Genomic DNA, 12,075 nt, shown 5'->3' with positions numbered 1-12,075 from the left:
AATATTATGTGGAGAATGATTAAAAACCATGTTTCTGAAATGATGAGCCATCTAATGTGTACTGTTTCCACCATTATCGGACAGCATTTGGACTTATGAGTTAGGTGAGTAGGAAGAAGAAGAAGACATAGTGATGAATTGAATTTTTTATACAGGTAACGCTCATAGTTTTGGGGTACTGTGGGAGCTTTCTACACTTTTGATAAGATTGTTATCAGATTGTCATTTTACATTGACAATACAAGTGTACTTGCTAATAGCAGGCCCTTTCCCCCTTCCCTTCTAATATATGTTGTTGTTGTTTTCACATGCTGTCAAGTTGGCTCCAATCCATAGCGATCTTGTGTAGGGTTTCTGAGGAGCGGCTGATGGTTTGAACTGCCAACCTTGTGTTCAAACTGACCTTGCAAGTCCAGTGCATTATCCTATTGCATCACACAGGATATAGCTGCATAAATGTCCAAATAAACAAGTCTGGGGCTGATCCATGAGTACAGTATGTGATCCACAGTGAGTCTGGTTGGAGATACCCATTCTGATCCTTTGAAGACCTGTTTTCTGGTCCAATATAGCTGAGCTATCCAGCGGCTTCATATAAGTGATGTATAACTGCAATTTGTCTACAGTATCATACATAATCACTCATTCTGAAACATTTAAATTTTTTTTCTTTTGATGTAGGTGAGTGGAGTTTCAGCAAGTCAGCAGTATGTTACCCGCCAACAAGAAGCTCTTCACTTGATTGCACCATGGAAAAACTGCTAAGGAGACTGGCTGAGCACAGAAATGGACTTGTAGGACCGAAAGCCATTGTTTTGAAATGAAGAATCCTGGACAGTGTTAAGCCTCAATGCTCTGTAACCAGCACTGAGATTTGCCCGAGCACCTCAGCATGGCCAGCAGGCGCAAGTCAACAATACCCTGCATGGTCCTTGCCAGTGAACAGGATCCAGACCTGGAGGTGGTATCAGATGTGGAGGAAGCGCCTCCTGTTCTAACACCTGTGGAAAACGCCAGAGCAGAGAGTCTCTCAAGCGATGAAGACGTTCATGAGTCTGTGGATTCTGACAATCAGCAACATAAAAAAGTGGAAGGTGGCTATGAATGTAAATATTGTACTTTTCAAACTCCAGATCTAAATATGTTTACTTTTCACGTGGATTCAGAACATCCCAATGTTGTGCTAAATTCCTCCTATGTGTGTGTTGAATGCAATTTTCTTACCAAAAGGTATGATGCACTTTCTGAGCATAATCTGAAGTATCATCCGGGAGAAGAGAACTTCAAGTTGACTATGGTGAAACGTAACAACCAGACAATCTTTGAGCAAACCATAAATGATCTGACTTTTGATGGTAGTTTTGTGAAAGAGGAAAATTCAGAGCAAGCAGAATCTACGGACATTTCTTCATCAGGAATATCTATTAGTAAAACTCCTATCATGAAAATGATGAAGAATAAAGTGGAGAACAAACGGATTACAGTTCATCATAACTCAGCTGAAGATGTTCCCGAAGAGAAAGAGAATGAAATAAAACCAGATCATGAAGAAATTGTAGAAAAACCAAGTTCTTCAGCCTCTGAGTCTAATATCAGTACTTCCATTATGAACAGAATACATTCAAATACCGCAAGCACGGTAATGGCCCCCGCAGCAGTCCTTCCTGGGTTAGCACAGGTCATAACTGCCATGTCAGCCCAGCAGAACTCCAACTTGATTCCCAAAGTCTTAATCCCGGTCAATAGCATTCCTACCTACAATGCTGCATTGGATAACAACCCCCTTTTACTTAACACCTACAACAAATTTCCCTATCCCACAATGTCAGAAATTGCCGTTCTTTCTGCCCAAGCAAAATACACAGAGGAGCAGATCAAGATCTGGTTCTCAGCCCAGCGTCTCAAACATGGTGTTAGCTGGACTCCCGAGGAAGTAGAGGAGGCAAGGAGAAAACAGTTCAATGGAGCGTTACACACTGTACCTCAGACCCTAACCGTGATCCCCACACACATCTCCACAGCGAATAACGGTTTACCATCCATTTTACAGACGTGCCAGATTGTAGGGCAGCCAGGTCTGGTTCTCACACAGGTAGCTGGAGCAAACACCTTACCAGTCACAGCTCCAATCGCTTTGACAGTGGCAGGAGTCCCAAATCAAACCAATGTGCAGAAAAGTCAGGTACCTGCTGCTCAGCCTGTTGGAGAAGCAAAGCCGGCAGCGGCAGCAGCAGTAACAGTTCCAGCTTCGCAGCTTGTCAAACATGAAGCCACCTTGCTAAACCCTGACTCATTTGGCATTCGAGCAAAAAAGACTAAAGAGCAGCTGGCAGAATTAAAAGTCAGCTACCTTAAAAATCAGTTTCCCCATGATTCAGAAATTATCCGACTTATGAAAATCACCGGCCTAACGAAAGGAGAGATTAAAAAATGGTTTAGTGACACCAGGTACAACCAGAGAAACTCCAAGAGTAATCAGTACCTGCATCTCAACAATGAGTCCTCGGCCACCATTATCATAGACTCCAGTGACGAGACCACCGAGTCGCCACCGGGTGTTGCTTCACAGCCCAAACCAGCCTGGAATTCTCTTCCCGACTCAACACCACACAAGTTTAAAGAAAAGACTGCAGAGCAGCTTCGGGCCTTGCAGGCCAGTTTTCTCAACAGCTCCGTGCTTACAGAGGAAGAATTAAATAGGCTAAGAATGCAAACCAAACTTACCAGAAGAGAAATTGATGTTTGGTTCACAGAGCGGAATAAATCGAAAGCTTTAAAGGAAGAGAAAACAGAAATAGATGAGGGCAATGCCGGCAGTGCCAAAGAAGAAGCTGGAGAACCTTCTCCTGGGGAAGAATCTGGTGCCCCTAAGCCCGCGAGCACAGGCAAGATGTGCAAGAAATCCCCTGAGCAGTTACACATGCTCAAGAGCGCATTTGTCCGAACACAGTGGCCGTCCCCAGAGGAGTATGACAAGCTGGCCGAAGAAAGTGGGCTGGCTAGAACAGACATCGTCAGTTGGTTTGGGGATACCCGTTATGCTTGGAAAAATGGAAACTTGAAATGGTACTACTACTACCAGAGCGCCAACTCCAGTGGCCTGAATGGTCTATCTTACCTTAGGAGGCGAGGGAGAGGGCGACCCAAAGGCAGGGGACGAGGTGGCCGGCCGCGTGGGCGGCCTCGGGGAGGCAAAAGAATGAACTGGGACCGGACGCTGCCCCTAATAAAGTTCAAAACTGGAACTGCAATACTTAAGGATTATTACCTGAAGCACAAGTTTCTGAACGAACAAGACCTTGACGAACTTGTGAACAGATCGCACATGGGCTACGAGCAGGTCAGAGAGTGGTTTGCAGAAAGACAGCGGAGGTCCGAGTTAGGCATGGAGTTATTTGAAGAAAACGAGGAGGAGGAGGAGGAAGAGGAGGACGTGATTGACGATCAGGAAGAGGATGAAGAAGAAACAGATGATAGTGACACTTGGGAGCCCCCCCGGCACGTGAAGCGGAAACTTTCCAAATCAGATGACTGAAATGTAAGTTTTTCATCTGAGTCTCTATTGATCGGCCATTGACATTTAGAAGAGCCATCTGTGTTAGTCATCTTCCCTTTTGGTCATTTTTCCTAAAATAGTTTTCCCTTTACCTAATAAGAAGACTGGGGGCCACTAGGATAGCTAACAGCCTATGAGCAGATCACCGTGCAGTTTGAGTATTATGATTTATTGTGTCTGTTTTATGTCGCGTTTACTGTTGGTTTAATTGTTCTCCCTCTGATATGTGTTTTACTTTGCTCTAAGGGAGACTGGTGTCGGGGCAGGGCAGAATTCCCAAACAAAAACTAGAGATAACAAAAATGTATTTCTTGCAACCCTCCCTTCACTAAAGCTTCATTTTTTTGCCTGTTTAAGAGAATTCAAAAATGAAAACTAAAAAGAAGGGGAAAGTATACCGAAGGGAAGACTTACCAAAGGGTGAGGTTTGCTCAGTTTTAGGAAAACTACGTGAAAATGGGTATCTTTGTTTTTTTCCTTCATTGTATTTCAGGATTTACTAAACCCTAAATGTTTGCTTGCCTGCCCCTACCCCAGCATTACCAGATTTTCAGCTAGAGTTTAAAATGCTTTATGTATTAAAAAGTATTTGATATTTTTTCTATTAAAAAGCCAGAGGTCTATTCTAAGCCATACATAAATTCATGTTTGTTTAGGTGACATCTGTTTTTGAAAACTGTGATATAAATTATTTCGATCTAAGAGATCAGATGCTGCAATTACAAGGTAAATAACAGATTTGATATTAAATTAGTGCCACTGCTTAAAACATCCTTTCATTCTTGAAATATAAAACAAACCGCTACTAGCGGATACACTGCGTTTGGTGAAAACTCCATCTTTCTAATCAGAAAAATGAAAGTTAATGTGCTTTAAATGTGAAAGATTGTGGCATGTTCCTTAAATCTTAATTATTTTATAAATGGGGATATGTAAAAGTATAACTGTAGTTACAAATCAAAGACCTGGTTTGGAATTAGGACCTTCAGTTCTTAATGGCACAGATCTCTTCTCCTCCCAGATAATGTACACATTTTGAAAACAATCCTGTTGTCATGGAAAGGCTGTTGTGTGTAGATCAGTAGTTCAGGTAGCATCTTGCTCTTAGAAACTCCTGTGGTGTTTTCAGCAGAGAAGGAGCAAACGAGGCCCAGGCCTTGGATGATTTGTTTACATATGAACGTATTATTTCCTTAGCTTCGTGCACCCAGACCCCATTCTTTTCTTCTATGCTCTTTTATCCATGTGCACTATTTCCTTGACTCCCTCTTGTCTTCATCCTTGGTTGTATTTATTTGATCTTATTTAACAAATATTTATAGAGAGCTCAATCTGTGACAGGTATTATTCTTACTGCTCAGCAGTCCTGCCAAGGTTATTTTGTTTTTGTTTTTAATTAAGTTTTGTTTTTTTTCCCCTTCTGGCAGAAAAACAGATGAAACTAAAAACATACCTATTTTAATAAGCGGTATGAATCTCATTCCAGGGTATAGATCATAATGTAACCATTCCAAATGTCAAGGAGCTCGTGATTCTGTACAGCTGAATCCCAAAGAGAAGCCCTGCCTTTCCTAATGCCCGAAATCGTCAGGACAGCTTCCTTCTGACCTAGATGCAGAAAAGAGTTTTAACAAGCATTATTATTATTATTATTATTGCTAAGCACAAGAATGTGTACCCGGCTGAGATTAAATCAACAAATTTGTTGCCGAATGAATTTTTGTTGCTCTCACAGTAACCTCTGCCGTGTCTCGGTGGGGAGTTGGGCTCTTCTGAAAATCATGTGAAACTTCTGTATGCCTTAGTTTGACGATACCTTAAGTCTGTATGAATAGCTCTTATGTTACATTTAGCTATGATAATGGGTATCCATTATGGTCAGAAAGTTCACAGAAAGATGCGTGTATATCATACACATGATTCATGCAATTTGTGGAATGTCTTGTTTTTTGAAATACGCAAAAGTCAAAATTTATAAAACATTAATTTGTACATTACCATTGGCATAATAAAATAATTTTTCATCTTGAAGAATTCACCTTAAGTTTCTTCTAACTCGTTACTTGTTCATTGAAATATGGTTCAACTTGCAAAAAACTGAGCAGACAACAAACCCAAAACCTTTCCAAAATAGTTGTAGAAAATGAGATATATCTTTTGAACATGACTGCCTTGTATATAGAAAATACAAGATTTCACAGATTGTTTATTACAGATACTGATGGTGAAATATGTACTTCCTGCTAATTTTTCTCTAAATTATAATCTAAGGTGACACATGTCTATAAGCAAAGTTGGTAGAGGCAGAACATATATATGTAAGAATCTAAACAAAGTCTAGTGCGTTATGTACACGAGATGTACATAGCAAGTGATCTCAGTTTTAATAAGAAAATACAGAGGATATATTTTCATGGCTAACTTGTCTCTGTTTTTGTTTCTAAAAGTGGTAAAAATGAAAGTGTGATTTTCTTCAAAATTTCAGTTTTTATAATGTGTTTCTTTTATAGCTGCCTAAAGCGTTGAAGGAGAATCAGTTCTTCAACTCAAGATGTCTGATTTACTGTGAATGGGCCCAATCTTTGATGCAACTGAAAACATTTGGGGCATATACACTCTCAAACACTAGGATTCAATACCCAAAAGAAGTGGAACTTAATGTATGTTGTGCCAAAGTTAAACTACTCCAGCTGGCGGAAGTTCTGCAATGTAAATAGAACACTAATTTAAAAACACCTTGTAAAATTTCAGATTTTAATACAGCACATTTTTATTCTGTTATGATGGAGACATTCGGCTTCTTAGACGTTCTGAAGGGGTTTGATGACCACTCGAGCTGGTGCTCTTATTTTTTGTCCAGCTTAATACTGTATGTCTTTTAAGATGGGCTCTATTGCCTGTATTCTCTGATATGTGATTAAGCTTATAGCTTTGAGTGACCAAACATTTTACAAAGTAAAAATTGTTAGACACAGAAAGAAAACCTGATTTATTTCTGTTTTATTTACAGGCCCCAGCACTAAGGTTAAAAACTGTGCATGGGTTTATATCATTTCAGTGTAAGTGGATAAACAGCCTATTGACATGTTTTGGAACAGTAAGGTTGTGTAGTAATACAGGTCCTTAATGATTGGCGCTTACATTGAACACATTCATGGATGCTACTATTACTTCTTGTAATACTTCTGTTACTTTTGTTGGTAGGAGGTGAATTTTTCTTTTCTTTTCTTTTTTATTAAACTAAAGATAATACCGAAGAAGGAAGAGAAACTGGCATATGAATTTGCATAGGGAGAGACTCTGAAATAAATGTACCAAAAATGTGAAAAAGAATCATATATTAAATGTATACTTAGTGCTGTATTTTGTTTTGTTTTGAGTTTTTAACAATCATGTGGCTCTCAGAAATATTTGTACAGGTGTCACCTCAGAATTTACAAGAATTATCTTTCAGCAAAATTGGTATAGCAACTTTGGTTGTGAGTTAAGTTAGCATTTCACTTAAGAATCATGCAAGTATTAACTGTTAACTGCTGCCATACCAGGAGAATGAGAGTGCTTACTAACTTATTTGTAAAGACCGGTGCTGTTCATTCAGGCCAAGAAGGACCGTTTCTTTTGTGATTATAGGACCATTTTTCAAAATGTACTTTCTTCTGGAAGCAATGTTGAGTTTCATTCACTTTGGATTTTAAAAAGTTTTTTTTCTGAATGATCAGATGTAGTAGGCTTGGCCAGTTTATTTGATCTAATTTAATGAATAATAAATACCAAGCTCTTGGTTTTTATCTAAATGTTTGTCAGCTAATGAAAATGTTATGGAAAAGCCTTGAAAATGTGCATGCTGCTTTCATTTTTATGAAAATTTCCTTTTTTAACTATAGCTTTATTAGTAATTCCAAAATGCTTCACTCTGACAGCTGGCTTTGTGGGTGGCTTTTTTCATACTACTGTTAACTATTTTTTTTTTTTTTTAAAGAAGCAATGTAAAGACTGTAACTATTTAATGCACTAAACCCTTTTTTTCTTTTACACGTTTAAAAACTTCTTAAAGCACTCTGTATTATAATGATTAAATCGCTCCCTTTTTTAAAACCATTGCTAATGTGGTCTGAGTTTTGTTTGCCAATGATTTTAGTGTTTTCAAAATTAGAAATGTCAGGTATTGGAACTGAAGCCGTTGGAAATATTTATACTGTTTCCCTTTCCGTGGGTTCACTCTGTCTAATAGAAAGTGAGCTCCCCCATCGCTCAGAGCTCGGCACTTAATTCTGCTCTGACATTTGCTAGCCTTTAAATCTATTTCCTGACAGAGCAAAAGAACCCTCCTCTGCTGGTTGACGGTGCCCTTGAATACAAAATAAAAGTTAACAGTGCTTCATAGTTGTCAGTGAGTGATTCCCTCCTCCCTCCCCCATTTTAGTAACTGAGTCAGTTTTTAAGAAACAGCTTAGTGGGCTTATACGTGCATTCATGCTTGTAGCTTTCCACTTGTAACTCAGGTAATTGAGCAGCGAGTTTTCACATCTCCAAATTAGGAAAATAAGAATTACCAGAAATTTTAGTGCTTAACATTCCTCTGGGTTCTTAGAATCTTTCCACATTTCCATAAATACCTCTGACTTAAAAGATTCTGAGCACATTAGAGAGTACTCTTTCACATTGTGCCTCTGTGTGTGTGTGTGTGTGTGTGTGTGTGTGTGTGTGTGTGAACGTGCACTTTACAATGTTCAGGTGTGGCAGGTGCCTGTGGAGACCCTCCCGCCCACTCTCCCTGTCTGGGGATCACAGGTCGTGTCTCACCATCATCACTTTTATTTGACTTCTTGGTTGTAGCTGGTTCTTTTAAGTAGACCAGTGGTCCTCAAAATGTGGTCCCCAGTCTTCACCGCCCCCACCGCAACCCCATGAAACAGACACTCAAGTGAGACCCAGCAACCAAGCCCACCAGGTGGTTCTGATGCAGGCTAGCATCTGAGAATTGGACACCTTAAACTCCAAGTGAATGTACAATGAAGCAAAAAGAAAAAAACATTACAAGGGCATAATGCTCATCGGGACTCCTGGTGTGGCGCTGTAGGATCAACACTGGACCGTGACTACATGTCGACAGTTCAAATCCACCAGCTGCTCCTTGGAAACTCTATACAGGGTTTTTATAAGTCAGAACCAATTCTACGGCACTTGACAACAACAACAATGCTCATGGGAATAGCAAACACAAACTCATGAGATTAAGCTCACATTTCTCTAAACTTCTTTTGAATTTATATTTCTCTATCGGTGTTTACTGTTCAATCCCGTATTATATTCAGTGGAATCCTGGTTTGGCTCTGTGGGTTAATGTGCTGGACTGCAAAGTCATTTGAACCGCAAGGTCAGTGGTTCAAGTTCACCAGCTGCTCCTTGGAAAATCTATAAAGGCTCGATATGGGTTGGAAATGACTCGATGGCAATTAACAACAACAACATAGTCAGTGATGTGTTCACTAGGTATTCAATATTTTCCACATACTAGGTGCAAGGTTCCTGGTGTGGCACTGTAAGATAAGCACTGGACTGCTAACTGCAAGGTTGATGGTTCAAACCCACCAGCTGTACCTTGGAAACCCTATACAGGGTGGCTGTGCACTCAGCAACAACAAGGTGCGAGGTTGCTTTGATTGAAAGGCTGCATGAATGGGCTTTCTCCTATGTCGGCTCTCCCCGACGGTGTCACCTCCAGGTTCTTGTCCCTGCTGCCCTTCACCACTACCAATCACTGTCATTGAATGGATTCTGGGTTTCTGAGGCTATAAATCATTTCTGGAGCAGAAAGCCCCATCTTTCTCCATTGGAGTTGTTGGTGTATTTGAACTTGGGGTTAGCAGGGCAATGCCTAATCCACTGTACCACCAGGGCTGAGCTAGTCAATACTGTCTGTTTTCCCCACCCACAAGCCTCCCTGTATTTTATCTTCCAGGTCTTGATTTAGGCCTTTACTCAGCACTTGTCACATTTGACTCTACGCACCCTTTAGTTCATTGTTGTTAAGTGTCGTGGAGTCGTTTCTGACTCATAGTGACCCAGTATGGGGTTTCCGAGGAGCAGCTGCTGGGTTTGAACTGCCAACCTTGTGACTAGCTGTCCAGTGCTTATCCTTACTTAGATTATATTATTCTGCTATCACTTTAAAGGCAGAAACCACGTTTTTGTTGATTTAGTTTGTTGGGTACAGGCATACCTCTTTTGATCCCACTGCATTGTGCTCCACAGATACTGCAGTTTTTTCAAATTGAAGGTTTGTGGTAGCCCTGCTTTGAGCAAGTAAGTCTACCAGTACCATTGTTCCAGGTGGAATTTCATGTCTCTGTGTCACCTTTTGGTCATTCTTAACAATATTTTAAACTTGTTCACAATACTATTGCCCACTTAGTAGACCACCCACCACTGCTGTAGAGTCAGTTCTGACTCAGAGTGACCCTTGGGGACAGGAGAACTGCTTCCTAGGGCTTCTGAGGCTGTAAATCTTGACAAGAGCAGACAGCCTCAGCTTTCTCCCTTGGAGCGGCTAGGAAGTTCCAACTGCCAACCTTGTGGTTAATAACCCAACACTTAACACGCTGCACCACCTGAACTATTTTAATAGACTACAGTCTAGTGTAAACATACCTTTCATATGCACTAGAAACCAGAGGTTTGATGTGATGCACTGGGGGTTTAGGTCATTGACTTATGTGTTCATTCAGGCATCACATACTATAAGATTTGTTGTCTGCCTGCTTGCCTCCTGTCTCCAGCCCTCTCCGTCACTCTGCCCCCCACTTTTACCTTGCAGCTCTTCCTCGGTGTGCCGTATTTGAGCTCCAGATGCCCCTAGGACCAGCTCCTCATTCTAGCTCCGTCGATAGGTCACCTCTCCAGAGGGGCCGTTCTCAGTTACACTGCCTAAAGTAGCCTCTGTCTCATAATCACCCTTTCAACTTTATAACAGCATGATCTAACATTTCCTTGTTTATATAGTTACCTGTCGTGTTTGGTCTCCTCACCAGAACTTAAATGCCATGAGAGCAAAGATGTGATCTGTCATTTTCACCACTGTATCCTGCTTCCATCTGAAACAGTGCTTGGCTTAGAATAGATACTCAACAAATTTTAGTTGACTAAATGAATGCACCTACCATAAAATTTATACAGTTATGGCAAGGAAATGAGTGTGCTTGGAACGTTCATCTAAGTTGGTAGACGTCCATGAGAATTTGTGGATAAGACTCATGCCTTCAGTGAAAAGGTATATTTGGTTCAAAATAAGCAGAAAAAGATGGAAAAGGCATGTTACAGATTCAATTGTGGCTCCCTCAAAGAGATGCTGATGTTCTAACCCCTGGTACCCGTGAATGGGGACTTGTTTGGAAATAGGCTTTTAAAAAGTCCTGGTTTAGGCAGAGACAATGACATGGAGCGATGGGGCAGCTGGAGGCTTTAGATCCAGAGAGGGAGAGCAACTGTGTGCTGAAAGACTGGGGGGAGGGGGATAGTGTAGGAGGCAGGCTTGCAGGGTATACCCTTTGGTTGCTTGATGATGCATGGAGGGGATTGTAACCATGGCAATGATACGCTGTACGATAGAATGAATTTAAAACTAATGCTCTCCCATGTAAACAATCATATAATTCACAATAAAACACTAAAAAAAAAAAATCCAAAAAACTCCTGGTATGGCACTATAGGCTAATGCGCTGGACTGAAAGCCTTGCACTGCAAGGTCAGCGGTTCAAGCTCACCAACTGCTCCTCGGAAACCCTATACAGGGTCGCTATGGGTTGGAATCAACTTGACAGCACTTCACAACAACAACAGTTCATTAAAACATGAGGCCACACTGGAGTGGGGAGGGTCCTCCTCCACAAAGATGGCATCCTTATCAAAGAAGATGGGGGGACATGCACACACAGGGAGGAGAATGGCAGAGATGGGGTACATGCACACACAGGGAGGAGAATGGCAGAGATGGGGGACATGCACACACAGGGAGGAGAATGGCAGAGATGGGGGGACATGCACACACAGGGAGGAGAATGGCAGAGATGGGGTTAGGCTGCAACTGCGAAGTCAGGGACTGCTTTGGGCTACCAGAAGCTGGGAGGAGGAAGAAAAAGGACCTTCTTTCCCCTAGGGCCTTTGGAGAGTAAGGCCATCCTGATAAGCGAAATTCTAGCCTCATTTTAAGTCACTCTATGGCAGTGGTCCACCACTCGTCTGTCAGTTTGTCGTACTGTGGTGGTTTGTGAGTTTCTGTGATTCTGGAAGCTATGCCACTGGTATTTTAAATACCAGCAGGGTCACCCAAGGTGGACACGTTTCAGATGAGCTTCCAGATGAAGACAGACTAGGAAGAAGGAGTGACGAACTATTTCCGAATATTTAGTTACTGAAAACCTTATGAATAGCAGAGAAACACTGTCAGATACAGTGTCAGAAAATGAGCCCCTCAGGTTGGAAGGCACTCAAAATGTGACTGGGGAAGAGCTGCCTCCTCA

General features: G+C 41.3%; 1 protein-coding gene across 1 annotated transcript; it reads left to right on the top strand.

Moving 5' to 3' along the window:
* Positions 1 to 691: 691 nt before the first annotated feature.
* On the top strand, positions 692 to 6,262 carry ZHX1 (zinc fingers and homeoboxes 1). The gene is made up of 2 exons (XM_006830687.1): positions 692 to 3,538; positions 6,067 to 6,262. The coding sequence occupies exon 1, from the start codon at positions 893 to 895 to the stop codon at positions 3,533 to 3,535; it is 2,643 nt and encodes an 880-aa protein (XP_006830750.1). The 5' UTR covers positions 692 to 892; the 3' UTR covers positions 3,536 to 3,538; positions 6,067 to 6,262.
* Positions 6,263 to 12,075: the final 5,813 nt, after the last annotated feature.

Source organism: Chrysochloris asiatica, unplaced genomic scaffold (assembly GCF_000296735.1).
Source record: "Chrysochloris asiatica unplaced genomic scaffold, ChrAsi1.0 scaffold00001, whole genome shotgun sequence".
Taxonomy (NCBI): Eukaryota; Metazoa; Chordata; class Mammalia; order Afrosoricida; family Chrysochloridae; genus Chrysochloris; species Chrysochloris asiatica.
The sequence above is the reverse complement of the archived record's forward strand: the minus strand, read 5'-3'. Positions and strand labels throughout refer to the sequence as shown.